Raw genomic sequence first — 16724 nt, 5'->3', positions numbered from 1 at the left:
TGTGAATTGGAAATGGAGGGAAATAAAATGGAAGGAAAATGAAAATTTGAAGAAGTGAACTTTTGTCTTGCACTTTGTTCCTCATTGGTGAGGGACAATCACATTTATGTGCTTATATATAGATTCACTTCTTAAAGCTCTTGAAAGGAGTTGAAGAGAATGAACTCTCGCGCCGTCGTCGTCGCTCGCTCGGCTTCGGCTTCGGCTTTGTCAAATGATCGATAAGATTATTTTTGGACAAAAATTATTTAATTATTTAATAATTAATTAAATGCCAAATCACTGCTGAACGTTCAGAGGGCCTCACTGGCCGCGGTTCTGCCGCGACCGCGGTAGAATCGCGGCAGTCAGATTCAGAGAAGCTCTCTGGCCGCGGTTCGGCCGCGATCGCGGTAGAACCGCGGCAGGCCGCGTATTTTCTGAAAAGGCACCTTTCCAGACACCTCTTCTGATATTTGCCTATAAATTATGAGGCAAGGCTGCATCTTCCAGATACGAAAAAGACTCTAGAACTTCTTTCTTTCTGAATATACTGCATCCTAATTCGCAGTCTCTCTCTCTCAAATTCGTAAGTGTGATTTTGCTCCGTTCTTTGAGTTCGTTGGTATCCTGCAGTTTGTATTGCCACTGTTGCAGGAAGGTTTATTCCGTTTTATCCTGGGAGGATTTAATCCATTACCTTGGCAACGTGTGAGGGGATTAAAATTCCTTAAGGACGCACAAGAAAATTGTGGACTCGGAATATTTCTGATTCTTTACTATTTTATATATTTCATTATTCTTCTAACAGTTTCCTGAATTTTGTTTTAACAAGAGTGACATTCACAAAAATGTAATCAATTCTGATTTTTTTCAGTTGTGGAATGATTATCTAATAACAGTAAATATGCATTGTTCTATAGTTTCTGGAGATAATGATTGTAGTACTGTAACGAAGTAGTATACAAAAAGAAATATATTTATCGGCTATCACTTTTGTGGGCGGCTATATTTCTAGGGGGATTTAGCAGTCTTATTTGAGTAGGATTGTAATTGATTTGTCTCCTTATCTACTTTAACTACTTGTATTAGAAACTTATTTTACATATATGGTTCAATCGATTTTTGCAGGCACATACACATCAATTGAGAGTCACAGAATTAAGTTGAGAGAAACTGAGAGCTTCGAGTCTTGATGTTCTAAAGAGTTTAAAGAGTGTGAAAAATCAAGCTGGATACATGTTCCCTGCTATTGTATTTTCTGATTCGTTGAATCCAACATTTAGTTCGTTAATTAGAGAAGCATTCATACGTTGCTTTTACTTTGCGAAAATGATTGGCTTCAAGTCAGATTAGGCTTAACGAGGTACACGAGTGATTGTTGGAGTCAAGGCTTAGAATTGAATTTTAGATTACAAGAGTTGTGTAATCTGAATATCGATTAATTATTTTTGTGGGGCTAAACTAGCCCAAATATACGTAAAAATTGCACAGGGCGTCCTATTTGGTCGCTCCCATTTAACTTATACTTTTACTTATGTATACCTTATATGAAACCTTATTACCCTCAATGTTTAAGGTTTGATTTAATTACAAACCCGTATACCAAATTACCAATCCTATACCATACTTAATTAAGGGTCTAATTAATGGGCAGTTTTTACTCCTTAATTAAAGGTATCCATATATCTCACGTTTCTCTCTCCCCTTAATTCCTAAGATCTGACCATATTCGTTTCCCCCCTCCCATTTCTTTCTCTTCTTCATTCCTTCTTCTTCTCAAAAAATACAGAGATGAGACCCATTGAGTATATCATCTTCATCGTGGTAGATGTTTTCCGCCATCTGCCAGATTTGTAGTATATTGTCTTCAGCAACACTAGCGACGACCCAGTCTTCACATGGGTTCCATGAGAAGTTAGAAATTTTACTTGTATGGCCACCATGAATAAAGAGCAACTCCGGTGGCTCATCTTCTGCATCTTCTGCTGTTTTGTTCTTCATCAATCCTGAAAAAATTGATTTGTAGTTTATTTGTAGAAATTTTGTAGATAAAGAGAAAATTTTGTAGTCAACATTTTTTTTCAACATAGATTGTAGTGTAATTGTACAATAAATGTAGTAATTTTGTAGATACCCTTCAAAACAATACTACTTTATACATACGTAAACTTATTTGTAGTTTCTTTGTAGATTTTTTGTAGAAAATTTGTAGATATCTACAAACTGGATACATTGAATTTTAATATCTCAATTCCCATTTCAATTGTAGCATAATTGGCATTTTCGACATAATTGTAGAAGATTTGTAGAAGTTTTAGTCTTCCCAATCTACAATTTATCTACAATTTCTGGAAATATGTCTTCTTCTTCTTCTTCTTCTTCGAGTTTCAATCTGAAATTCAGTCAAAACCAAGTCTAATCTTCACCAAAACCCCTCAAAATTGAGATATAAACTCCTAAACATATTCCGAATTATTTACAACAACACCCAATCCAAACAAATAATGATTTTTGAAAACCCAAATTTGAATTCAAAGCTTTCAAGCTTTTTAATGGCTATCAATGGTGGAAAATATATGGAAGAACAGATTTTTTCAACTTTGAGTTGTTGAAACTCGAAAATTTGAATTGTTCGTTCTTTTTTTTTCGAGAATTTGAATTGTAGTTCTGGAGAAAAATACGCAGATGAGAAATCTCCTTTCCCTTTTTAAAAATTGAATTTAATGTAGAATCAATTAACACCAAGATTCTCTCCTTAATTTTAGCGCGTTTTTAGGGAATATTCTGCCCTTTTAATGCTTAATAGTCGAATGATATATAAATTGGAGTTAAAGTGTGGACTGGGCGGGTAATTAACAAACTATGTACATTTGGGGTAATAAGGTTTCATATATGGTATAGATAGGAAAAAATCCCTTTTTTTAAAAAAAAAAAACTTCTATCTTGTACCCACTTTTTAAACAACTTCAACTCTCTTTCTCCTCCTCCTTCATTTTTCTTCTTCTTCTACGACGATGACTTCAACATTGCTCTCTTTGATTAATGAAGCTAAAACAAATATACTAAGGACTTCCATTTGGATTATTATAACATTAAAAACCAGTTTCCTCATTGTCTGGAAACACAACTCCATCATGAAGAAGTGAAAGTTGTAAAGGGTTTGGAACTCCTTAACCATGCCCTGGAACTGTCAGAGTAACTGGTAGTACTAGTTTTTTTTCTTTCTTTTGTGGGATTTTGTAAAATTCTTTTTAGCTATCACAGAATTTTCATATGGACTACCATTTTCAGTGCAGGTGCAAAAGTTCTCTTCTTTTTGGCTCTTTCGAAGTTTTCGATAACTCCAAATTCCAATAAATGGATTGAATTGGGATTCTCCAGTTACAAAGACAAAAACTTCGGCTCTAGAGCTGAAGTTTCCCAATTACAACACAAAAACTTCATCTCTAGAGCTGAAGTTCGCCAGTTACAAAACAAAAACTTCAGCTTTAGAGCTGAACTTCAGGCCCGACTACTAGAATGCTGAAGTTTTGCGTGATTGCCTTTGCTACTTCAGCCTCGTGTGCTGAAGTTATGCGAAAAATCGGGTATGCTTGCAATTTTTTTTGCAAAGCGGGCACAAGTTAAAATGTGACAAAAAAAACGGGTATAGATGTAAATGCTCCCAAATACACTCTTAACATGATATAATATTGTGTAAAAATGACCACTATTGAAGGTGGTATTTATTTTTTATCCAGCAATTCTAATGTTGAGCAAAAATTGCCACTACACTACTAAAATTAATATGAAAAGAAATTTTTACCCTTTCTTCCATTGCTTTTCTTCTCAAACCCTCGCTTCTCTCTGAACTCGGAACTCCGGTTGAGATGGCTTCGTCGTCGGCAACAAAATTTGAAAGCTTTTCTCAAAGTTGAAATTCTCAGTTCTTAATTTTGTCTGGGCGATTGGGCGAAACTGAAGTTTGAGAAGAAGTAGAATAGTCAAAGAGATTCAAATCTCCATGCTCCTCGGAGCCGTTGTGCTCTCATTTCATTTGTAGGGCGAAACTTCTGTAGAATCTCGCTCAACTGCTATTGGAGAAGAGGAGCATTACTAAAGCTTTTTACTTGAGAGTTCATAACGGGCATCCAAAGAAACATCTAGACTACGCACTCTGTTATTTAAAAAATTATAAGTTCCTAACATGAGTTAACTGCAACTACAACTATGACTAATTTGACTAATTATGTATAATAAGAATTCATGTGGAATCACATGTCAAAGAGTCAGATGACAATGTTAAAAGCACAGAAATTAAGGACATGTAGTCCTTAACTTAGAGTTACAAGTTCAAAAGTTAAGGACACTTGGTCATGAACTTCGAGTTTCAAGTTTAAAAGTAAAGGACACTTGGTCCGAAACTTAGAATTACAATTTCAAAAGTTAAGGACATTTGATCCTGAACTTAGATTAACAAGCTCAAAAGTTAAGGACAATAGGTCATGAAGTCCTGAACTTAGACTACCAAGCTCAAAAGTTAAGGACAATAGGTCCTGAACTTACGCTAAGAAGCCAAATGTTAAGGACAATAGGTCCTGAACTTACAGTTAAAAGTTCAAAAGTTAAGGACAATAGGTCCTGAAGTCCTGAACTTAGACTAACAAGCTCAAAAGTTAATGACAATAGGTCCTGAACTTAGGCTAAGAAGCCCAAAAGTTAAGGACAATAGGTCCTGAACTTAGACTAAGCTCAAAAGTTAAGGACACTTGGTCCTAAACTTACAGTTACAAGTTCAAAAGTTAAGGACATGTAGTCCTGAAGTCATGAAGTTAAGTTCAAAAGTTAAGGACATGTAGTCCTGAAGTCCTGAAGTTAAGGACATGTAGTCCTGAAGTCCTAAACTTAGAGTTCTAAGTTCAAAAGTTAAGGACATGTAGTCCTGAAGTCCTTATATTATAGTTACAAGTTCAAAAGTTAAGGACATGTAGTCGTAAAATTAAGTTCAAAAGTTAAGAACATGAGCAGAAGGGTATTTTCGCCCGGGCAGTTAAAGTTTACTTAAGTAGTGGCTAAAGACTAAATACATTTTAAACAGTGGCTTAAAAGTAAATACATGTATTATTAGTGGCTAACCGCGCACTTCCCCCTGATATTATCCGCTTTGGACCAAGCCCGCATGGTTTTTCCCAAAAGGCCTCACACCATTAAGAGATCCCTACTTCTTATATATAGCCTTCTAATCTTTTCAGCTACCAATGTGAGACTTTGTTCGCATACCCAACAATCTCCCCCTCGAACTAAGTTCCATGTGGCCCAATACCACGATTCACGGGTCTCCTCCTTGAACTAAGTTCCACTTGGCTCATTACCACGATCCATGGGTCAATTTTTGAGATTCACTGTGTGCCACCCATATTGTTAGAGTATTATGGCAACCGAAGCCCGCAACAATCTTCTTATGTGCGCACCGCCCCCGCACCATCACTTTGCCATTTCCATACTCGTCCTACTGAACCTGGGCTCTGATACCAGTTGTTGGGCTAAAACTGGCCCAAATACACTCTTAACATGATGTGATATTGTCGTTTTGGGCCAAGCCCGTACGGTTTTCCCTAAAAGGCCTCAAACATATAAGAGAAAAGTTTCCTAGTTTGACAAGGACTATAGGTTTTCCACTATGAATGAGAAGAAAAGCACAGTACAATCTCTAATATCCGCAACTACAACCCCTATATATAGATCCCAAAAGGTCTCAAACATATAAGAGAAAGGTTATCCAATTTGACAAGGACTATAAGTTTTCCTTTCCCAAATCTATTAGGACAATGGGTTTTTTTAAGCCTATAGGGATTATAGGTTTCCTAAAAATACAAGGAAATAATTCAAACCACAAAATAACAAATCTTCCCCTTGGCTTGAATTCTCTTCATCAACAAGAACAACGTCTCTCTACCTTGCTCTCAGCACTCTAGAGGGCTCTATTGAGTACTGCACACACCAATCAGGTCTAGGCAATACCTAAACTTGTTGGATGGAACTGCCTTAATGATCATATCAGCTGGATTATCATGCATAGACACTTTCTCCACATTAACAATGCCTTTTGATATAATGTCTCAAATAAAGTGATGTCTGGCTTTAATATGATTCGTCCGCTCATGAAACATATAATTCTTAGTAAGATGAATGACACTCTGAATGTCACAAAAAACTTGTGTCTTCTTCTGAGCTAGTCCAAGATCACTTACCAAGCCTTGTAGCCAAATAGCCTCTTTAACTACTTCCGTAATCGCTATATACTCAGCTTCTATGGCAGACAAAACAACGACAGAGTGCAATGTCTCCTTCCAACTGATGACAATACCAGAAAGAGTAAAAATATAACCTGTCAGAGATCTTCTCTTATCCAAGTCCCATGCATAATCTGAATCGACATAGCCAACTAAGGATTCACTCAACTTGTCTTTGTAAAAAGTCAAGCCTACATCTGCAGTACCCTTCAAGTATCTCAAGATCCACTTCATCGCTTGCCAATGTTCTTTACTAGGACACGCCATATATCTACTCATAACACTAATAGCATGTGAAATGTCAGGGCGAGTGCAAACCATATCATACATAATGCTACCCACAACACTCGAATATGGAACACTAGACATCTGCTCCATCTCCTCGTCTATTTTTGGTGACATGTCTGCAAACAACTTGAAATGGGAAGCAAAAGGAACAGACACAGATTTAGTACCTATCATATTAAATCTATTGAGGACCTTCTCAATATAGGACAGTTGGGACAACATCAGCTTTCCACCCTTCTATCTCTAGTAATATCCATCCCAATATCTTCTTTGCGGCACCTAAATACTTTATCTCAAACTCCTCACCTAGTTGCTTCTTCAATCGGGTAATATATGACATGCTTTTAGCAGCAATAAGCATGTTATCCACATATAACAACAAATATACACTAGAACCGTCTTCAAGCTTTTTGTAATATACACAACTATCATATGCACTTCAAGAAAATACATTTTTAATCATGAATGTATCAAATCTTGTATACCACTTCCTAGGCGACTGTTTCAGACCATATAATGATTTCTTAAGCAAGCAACATGATTTTTCTTATCCTGAGTAATGAATCCCACGGGTTGACTTATATAAATCTGCTCATCCAACTCACCATGCAAGAATGCAGTTTTCACATATAATTGCTCTAGTTCTAAATCATGAAGAGCCACCAAATCCAGTAAGACCCTAATAGAGGTATGCTTTACCACTAGAGAGAACACTTCATTGTAATCTATCCCCTCCATCTATGTAAAACCTTTAGCTACTAATCTTGCTTTGTACTTGGATGCTTCAACCCTTGGATTGCCGTATTTTCTTTTGAAAATCCATTTGCAACCTAGTACCTTCTGTCCCTTTGGCAATGGTACAAGCTTCCATGTTTGATTCTTATGAAGAGACTCAATCTCTTCACTCATAGCACCAACTCACTGATATGCTTCTAGACTAGAAATAACTTCTTTATATCTATTAGGCTCAAGCACATCAATGGTCTCTGCAACAGACAAAGATAACTCCATAAAATTTTCATATCCAAGAAAATTACCATCAGCTACGTTTGCAAACCTTTGTAGTGGATTGATCACTCTCTTCTCTCTGCCTGTTGCAATGCTATAGGGTTGTCGTGCAGGTGCATCAACATTATCATCTTGATCAATATTTTGCACCTCCTCCACTTCCTCTACTTTACAACTACTGGGTTGAGCTAGTGGAGATTCAATTTCTAGCTCTATGCGGTCACTGAGACCACGATCTGTTTCTGTTATTGCCTTCTCCCTCTGACTGTTCAGTGAGGCAGATTCAATTAATGTTACATCCCTACTGATAATTAGTCCTGGAGTCTTTTGATCTGTGCACCACAACCTATAACATTTCACTCCAGTTGCATACCCTAGAAATATGCACTTCTTTGCCCTCGACTCAAGTTTTCCATCCCTCACATGAGCATAAGTAGGACAACCAAATGTCCTTAAATTTGAATAATCAGTAGGAGAACCGGACCATACCTCAAAAGGAGTTTTGAACTCAATAGCTGTGGATGCAGATCTGTTGACCAAATAACAAGCTGTATTGATTTCTTCAGCCCAAAAATCTTTGCTAACACATGAGCGTGAAAGCATGCTTCGTGCCCTATCACAAAGCATTTTATTCATACGTTCTGCAATACCATTTTATTTTGGCGTTCCGATACAAATGTGGTGTCTCACTATGCCCTCTTTGCTGCAAAAATTATCTAACTCAGAATTGTAAAATTCCAACCCATTGTCAGTAAGAAGACCCTTAACTTTTCTTTCCGTCTGCCTTTGAACCATCGTCTTCCATTTAACAAATTTCGAAAATGCCTTATCTTTTATTTTCAGAAAATATACCCACACCATCCTTGAGTAATCAACAATCAAAATCATAAAATACCTGGCACCACTCTTGGAGGGAACTCTGTTTGGACCCCACAAGTCAGAGTGTATATAATCTAACTTGTCTCTGGTCTTATGCTCGGCCTTCTTGCTGAACTTTACCACTAGAGAGAACACTTTATTGTAATCTATCCCCTAACTCTATGTAAAATCTTTAGCTACTAATCTTGCCTTGTACCTTGATGCTTCAACCCCTGGATTGCCCTATTTTCTTTTGAAAATCCATTTGCAACCTAGTACATTCTGTCCCTTTAACAATGGTACAAGCTTTCATGTTTGATTCTTATGAAGAGACTCAATCTCTTCACTCATAGCACTAACCCACTAATATGCTTCTGGACTAGAAATAACTTCTTTATAGCTATTAGGCTCAAGCATATCAATGGTCTCTGCAACAGACAAAGCAAACTCTATAAAATTTGCATATCCAAGAAAATTACCATCAGCTACGTTTGCAAACCTTTGTAGTGGATTGATCACTCTCTTCTCTCTACCTATTGCAATGCTATAGGGTTGTCGCGCAGGTCCATCAACATTATCATCTTGATCAATATTTTGCACCTCCTCCACTTTCTCTACTTTAGAACTACTAGGCTGAGCTAGTGGAGATTCAATTTCTAGCTCTATGTGGTCACTGAGACCACGATCGGTTTCTGCCATTGCCTTCTCCCTAACTGTCCAGTGAGGCAGATTCAATTAATGTTACATCCCTACTGATAATTAGTCCTGGAGTCTTTTGATCTATGTACCACAACCTATAACCTTTCACTCCAGTTGCATACCCTAGAAATATGCACTTCTTTGCCCTTGGCTCAAGTTTTTCATCCCCCTCACATGAGCATAAGCAGGACAACCAAATGTCCTTAAATTTGAATAATTAGCAGGCGAATCGGACCATACCTCAAAAGGAGTTTTGAACTCAATAGCTGTGGATGGAGATCTGTTGACCAAATAACAAGTTGTATTGATTGCTCCAGCCCAAAAATCTTTGCTAACACATGAGTGTGAAAGCATGCTTCGTGCCCTATCACAAAGCGTCTATTCATACGTTCTGCAACACCATTTTATCTTGGTGTTCCGACACAAGTGTGGTGTCTCACTATTCCCTATCTATTGTAGAAATTATCGAACTTAGAATTGTAAAATTTTAACCCATCGTCAGCAAGAAGACACTTAACTTTTCTTTCCGTCTTCCTTTTAACCATCGTCTTCCATTTAACAAATGTCGAAAATGCCTCATCTTTTGTTTTCAGAAATATACCCACACCATCCTTGAGTAATCATCAATCAAATTCATAAAATACCTGACACCACTCTTGGAGGGAACTCTGTTTGGACCCCACAAGTCAGAGCGATATAATGTAACTTGTCTATGGTCTTATGCTCGGCCTTCTTGCTGAACTTTACCCTTGTCAGTTTACCAAACACACAATGCTCACAAAAATTCAAAACTTGATTTTGTACCCATTCAGCAGATTCTGCTTACTCAACAAAGACAATCCATTATCACTCATATGGCCAAGTCGCAAGTGCCACAACTGAGACTGATTCAGATCACTTTTCCCAGAAGCTACAACAGCTTCCCCCTCAACTACACTGGTTTGAAGATGATATAATTTAGAATGTAGTTTACCTTTTAATAGTACCATGGAGCCTTTACACATTTTAAGTATTCCATTCTCGGAGTGAAATTATACCTTTGATCATCAAAAGTCGAAAGAGAAATCAAATTTCTCTTTATCCAAGGAATATGACAACACTCAATATTTCTAATAATTTTGTCGAAAATTCTCAATTTGATGTTACCAACCCCCTCTACTGGTAATAGATTATCATCTTCCATATAGACAGTCCTACTCATTTGCTTGTAAGTTGCAAACCATTTCTTGTGCGGACACATGTGGAAAGTAGCACCAGAATCAAGAACCCAAGAATTCTGCCCATGACTAGAACTCAAATCACAGACTTCCCCTACATAGTCACTATCATCAGAATTATTGCCAGTGTCAATAATATTTTGCCGAATTATCTATTTTTTACTTCCCTCTATTCTCCTTCAGTTTAGGACAATCTCTCTTGTAGTGACCTTGTTCCCCGCACTCATAATAATGTTGATTCATTGCTCTAGACTTTGATCTGGTGGTTGACTTTTTCCTGTTAAAATCCTTTTGTTGTGTTCTTCCTCTAATCACAAGACCCTCACCCTTAATTTTGCTGTCTGGAAAGCTCGCTTTCAACTCTTTAGATTTTAGTGCATTACTAACATCTTCCAGTGAAATGTTATCTTTCATATATAGCAACGTATTGACAAAAGTATCACAAGACGGTGGTAAAGAACATAACACAATCAAGGGTTGATCCTCACTCTCAATTTTGATATCCACATTCTTCAGCTCTATTATAATTGAATTAAACTCTTCAATCTGAGTTCTAACAGGTGTACCTTCATTCATACGGAGATTGTATAACCTCTTTTTTAGGTTGAGGCAGTTTGTTAGCGATTTCTTAGAATACATATCTTTCAACTTCTTTCATGCCGTTGCTGCAGATGTTATTTCAGAAATTTCCCGAAGAACACTATCTGTAATGCTCATGAAGATCGCACTCAAAGCACTCTCCTTCAGGTCTGCCTTCTCTGTCTCTTTCATCTCTTCAGGAAATCTTCATTAATTGCCTTCTATAACCCTTGTAACACCAAGGACGATTTCATCCTAATCTTCCATAGACTAAAACTAGAACCCCCGTCAAATTTCTCTACTTCGTACTTTGTTGAAGATGATGACGACATCTTAACCCTAGATTATATATAGAAACTCAGACCTTGCTCTGATACCAATTTTTGGGCTAAACTAGCCCAAATACACTCTTAACATAATGTGATATTGTCCGCTTTGGGCCAAACCCGTACGATTTTTCCCAAAAGGCCCCACACCATTAAGAGATCCCTACACCTTATATGTAGCCTCCCAATCTTTTCAGCTACCAATGTGGAATTTTGTTCGCACACCCAACAATTATTTTAGTAAAGTTGAGTTAAATCTGACGAGCATAGATCGTGGTTTTTATACTTTTAAGATGTGTGATTTTTCACGAAAGAGATCTCCTGTTTTTACTTTATTTCACACTTTATTAACTTCACAAGAAACACATAAAGAACCAAAGTTTATACAACCTAAAGTTAGACAAATTTAGGAGATTGCAAAAATTTGGTACAACCCAATTCATTTCAAACCCTATTGCATTGTGTAGATGCTTAAAATAAAACTCTTCTTCTTCCTTCTTCCTCCCCTTTAAGCAATGCCACAGATCCCAATAAAAGTGGCACTTATGTTTGCATGCAAAACAATATATAACCAAATATATTATTTTGCATTCATCTTGCTTCTGAAAACATGGAATACCAATTTTAAGATGAAGGAGAAGGAGGAGTTAAAGCATCAAAATAACCTTTTCTTAAGATGAGTATCAACTTATTATGGATCAAATTGCAAATTTTATTACCTTTTCTGTGGAAAAATTTAACTTAAGTAATGCAATATTGGGAATTTTCACTAAAAAAAAGCCACAAAGAAGTTCCTTATCGTTTAGTGATTGACCCTTATTTTGTTGTAGACTAGAAAGATAAAAAGGAGATGAACTAATTTATCAAGAATGGTTAGAGATAGTATATCTTTCATATTTCAATCTATTACGATCCTATTAGTCCAGTTACTAAATCATAAGCTCACATATGAAATAAAAAGTTAGGTTGTTGAAGGTTGTCAGAATTAGTTAGAAGTTGGGTGGGTTTGCACGTGACTTCCAATTCTTAGTTATAACTAACTTTTCTGCCAAAATGTGTTAGTATATAGATTTAATCCTTATGATTGTATTGTTCAACTTTTGAGAATTAATATTAATAAACTCGTCTCTCTCTCTCTTCTCTCATTTGAACTCAATTTACAGCTGAGCTTTTGGGATTCTGTTTAAGAGTAATTCTTCTCTTTACTCTTTAGGTTTCTCTTTCCTTTTTCTTAGCTCGTGATTTCTGGATCTTATCATTGGTATCAGAGCCTGTGATTACTTGGAATGGAAATAGGCGATCACAATACTCATATGGCAGAATTACACAAGGATGTTGATGCTCTCAAAGGATCTATGGAGACAGTGGTTAATTCTGTAACAGAACTAACCAATTCTGTAGAAACGAGAATAGCGCAGGCTTTGGAGGAAATCAGTATAATGATGATCAACAATGGAGGAAATCTTGTACCTAATGGTCCAGTGTTGGACAACAATGAAGAAAGGTAAGAAGCTCGAGCTCCTAGACCTGCTGAAAATCGCAATCCTGCCAGAAACTATCAAGTTGATGTGGCTATCTCTAGGTTTGATGGAATTGGGTTAAAAGATTGGTTGTACAAATGCGAACAATTCTTCGCTGTGGATGAAACTCCTGAAGAATCCAAGGTCAGACTGGCTTCTTTCAAATTGGAGGGCAGGGTATTTCAACGGCATCAGTGTTTCATAAAGTTTAAGGTGACTGGAGAATAGCCTCGATGGGGAGAGTATGTAAGATGCCTCTATGTCAGATTTGGTGCAGAGCTTTTTGGTGATCCCATAAGAGATTTTAAAGGTCTCAGACAAGTAAGTTCTGTTCAAGATTATGTTGATAATTTTGATGAATTACTCAATAGAGTTGAATTTCAAGAGGAATATATTGTTAGTTGCTTCCTAAGAGGATTGAAACCAGAAATTAGCCTACCTATTAATATGTTAGGTCCCAGATCTTTAGCCAAAGCCATTAGCCTAGCCAAAATTCAATAGCAAACTTTACAAGTATAGAAACAAGTTTTTTTCTCTAATCCCATCCTCCCTACTCCAAGAAATGTTCCAAGATTTCAATCTACAAATCCATCCCCTCAAGGATACAACCACCTGCCATTTAAATCTTCCCAAACCTTTCCAAATAACAACCTTCTTACCCCGACAGTTCTAAGTCATCTTACAAAAATTCTAAGCTCTTGAGTAGTGCTGAGATGGAGGAGAAAAGAAGCAAAGGGTTGTGTTTCCATTGTGATGAGAAATACACTATGGGGCATGTGTGTAAGAAGAAGAGGAAATTTTTCTCTATAGAATTAGAGGAAGGAGATGGAGTGGTAGAAGTGGAGGAGGAAGTTATGTTGGATCCAGCAAAATTGCTGACTATGATAGCCCAAGGCCTTGAGACTGATTCAGAAGGGTTTATCTTGCCTCACATCTCTGTGCATGCCATGAATAGTGCACATGATTTCAAAACTATGAGGGTGACAATATCAGTCAAAGGAAAAGCAATCCATGTACTCATTGATACTGGTAGTACACATAATTTCTTGGACCTTAACACTGCCAAGAAGTTAGGGTGTGTTCTGAATACCATAACTCTTTTTACAGTATTATTAACTGATGGTAATAAGGTACAAAGTCATTATGTTTGTAAGAAATTGGTCTAGAACATGCAGGGAGTATTTTTTGACTCTAACATGCTGGTATTGCCTATTGGAGGATGTAATATGGTCCTGGACATCCAATGGTTAATCACCTTAAGTGATATCTTATAGAATTTCAGGAAACTTAAAATGGAGTTCACTATCATGGGTAAGAACATCTCTCTAAGGGGTATTCAACCACCTCTTCCTAAGATCATACAAACATGAAGGATGGATAAACTCTTTGCTAAGCCAGCAGAATTATGCATGATTTCAGTAGGATTACTGACTGAAGGGAATCCAAGTGAGGCTGTTAGTTTGTTTTCACTAGTAGCCCAAGATCAAGACCAGGAGAAAGCTGCAGAATTAGACTTAGTTATGCAAAAGTACAAGGACATATTTGAGGAGCCCAATGGACTACCACCCTCAAGAGAACATGATCACAGGATTGTTTTGAAAGAGGGTATTGCTCCAATCAATAAAAGGCCATATAGATATCCAACTATCCAGAAGGATGAAATTGAAAAGATGGTGGATGAGATGATGAGTTCTGGGGTGATCAGGCACAGTACCAGTCCCTACTCCTCTCCTATTATAATGGTGAATAAGAAGGATGGAACATGGAGAATGTGTGTGGATTATAGGGAATTGAACAACTATATAGTGAAGGAAAAGTTCCCAATTCCTATTATCGAGGTGCTATTAAATGAATTACATTGGGCCAAGTATTTCTCAAAGCTGGATCTAAGGTCGGGGTACCATCAAATCAGAATGTTTGAGTAGGACATCGATAAGACAACATTTTGGACTCATCATGGCCATTATGAATTCATGGCAATGCCATTTGGATTGACTAATACTCCTTCAACTTTTCAGAGTCTCATGAATAAGATATTTCATAGTTATCTTAGGAAATCCATTTTGGTTTTCTTTGATGACATCCTCATTTACAGTTCCAGCTGGCCAGATCATATGATTCATTTAGAAGAAGCTTTTCAAATATTAAGATCTCATGTGTTGTTTGTCAAAAAAGCAAGTGTGCTTTTGGAGTCACATAGATAGACTATTTAGGTCATGTTATTAGTAATGAGGGAGTGACCATGGATCAACAAAAAGTGTCAGCTATGTTGGATTGGCCTCAACCGACCACATTAAAGGGATTGAGAGGTTTTCTTGGTCTCACTGGACACTATAAAAGATTCATCAAGAACTATGATTTGATTTCTGGACCATTGCATGATATACTTAGAAAGGGAAATTTTGTCTGGAAATCTTTGGCTATTGAAGCCTTTGAAGTATTAAAAAAGGCTATTACTTCTGCTCTTATTCTAACATTGCCTGACTTTTCTCTAAGGAGTTTGTGATAGAGACTGATGCTTAAGGTGAAGGCATTGGAGCAGTATTGATTCAAGACAACAGACCAATAGCTTTCTTTAGTAAAAGGTTGTCAGGAAATAACAAAGCCCTATCAGTCTATGAAAGGGAACTCTTGGCTTTGGTAATTGTAGTTCAGAAATGGAGACCTTATCATTTGGGCAGGCACTTTGTGGTCAAGACATCACAGCCTTAAGTACCTATTGGAACAAATAATCACTACCCCAAACCAGCAGAAGTGGTTAGTGAAATATTAGGATATGGACATACCATCTCCTATAAAAAGGGGAAGGAAAACATTGTACCAGATGCTCTTTCAAAAAAGGAGGAAGCCATTCAACTCTTCAGTATTCTTGGAGTTTCATCAAAGTTGTTGGAATCTGTCAAACTTAGCTAGGATCAAGATCTACATTTGAAGAAGCTGATACAAAGTATTTAGTCTGCTTCTTATCCTAAACCTTATTATTCCTTCACTAGTGGTGTATTAAGCAGGAAGGGCAAGATGATGGTAGGAGTTGATCCTACTTTAAGGAAGCATCTACTGGCCTTTTACCATGACAGTTCTATGGGAGGTCATTCTGGAATCACTGCTACCTACAAGAGGATAAAACATGACTTTTATTGGAAAAAGATGAAACAATATGTTTACAAGCATATAAGAGAGTGTGACACCTGCCAAAGGTGCAAAAGAGAGAATGTATCATATCCTGGCCTACTCCAGTCTTTACCAATTCCAGATAAAGTTTGGCAAGATATTTCTATGATTTCATAGAAGGCCTATCTAAATCTGCTGGTAAAGATGTTATTTTGGTGGATGTGGATAGACTGAGTAAGGTTGCTCACTTCATGGTACTCAAGCATCCTTATACAGCTCTAAATGTGGCTCAAAGTTTTATGGATGGGGTGTTTAAGTTGCATGGCATACCCAAGACTATTGTCTCAGATAGAGACAAGGTGTTTACCAGCAAATTTTGGCAGGAGTTATTTAAGTTACAGAAAGTTTCACTCTTAACTACCTTTGCTTATCATCCTCAAATAGATGGGTAGACTGAAGTTGTTAATAGATGTTTGGAGTGCTATTTGAGGTGCATGACCTTTGACAAACCTAAAGATTTATTGGCCATTATGCCTACCCCTATCAGAGTGGTGGTATAATACCACTTGTCATTCAGCCACCAACATAACCTCTTGTGAAACAGTCTATAGACAAAATCAACCCCCACTTCTTCCTTATATGCTCTTTGATTCTCAGCTAGAAGTGGTTTATAGGAGTTTGCAGGCTAGGGAAGCTACCTTAAGGGCTTTGAAGAATCACCTAGAAAAATCTCAACAACGAATGAAGTTGCAGGCAGACAAGGGCAGAACTAAAAGGTCTTATAATGTAGGTAATTGGGTTTTCATTAAACTTCGGCCATACATGCAACTTTCCTTGAAGGGTCATGCCTATCAGAAGCTCTTA

General features: G+C 37.1%; 1 protein-coding gene across 1 annotated transcript; it reads right to left on the bottom strand.

Annotated features, from left to right (window-relative positions):
- Positions 1-6080: 6080 nt before the first annotated feature.
- Positions 6081-7280, bottom strand: LOC138882896 (secreted RxLR effector protein 161-like). The gene is made up of 2 exons (XM_070163537.1): positions 7148-7280; positions 6081-6658 (listed from the first exon to the last, which is right to left on the bottom strand). The coding sequence occupies exons 1-2, from the start codon at positions 7278-7280 to the stop codon at positions 6081-6083; spliced, it is 711 nt and encodes a 236-aa protein (XP_070019638.1).
- Between the last annotated feature and the right edge of the window lie 9444 nt (positions 7281-16724).

Source organism: Nicotiana sylvestris, chromosome 12 (genome assembly GCF_000393655.2).
Source record: "Nicotiana sylvestris chromosome 12, ASM39365v2, whole genome shotgun sequence".
NCBI lineage: Eukaryota > Viridiplantae > Streptophyta > Magnoliopsida > Solanales > Solanaceae > Nicotiana > Nicotiana sylvestris.
This window is presented reverse-complemented; position numbering and strand designations above follow the sequence as displayed.

Coding starts and splice junctions, on each gene's coding strand:
- LOC138882896 (XM_070163537.1), bottom strand. CDS start 7,280: ATGGAGGGGATAGATTACAATGAAGTGTTCTCTCTAGTGGTAAAGCAT. Junction 6,659..7,147: donor GAAAACTGCATTCTTGCATG/GTGAGTTGGATG, acceptor AGTTGTTTGCAG/ACATGTCACCAAAAATAGAC.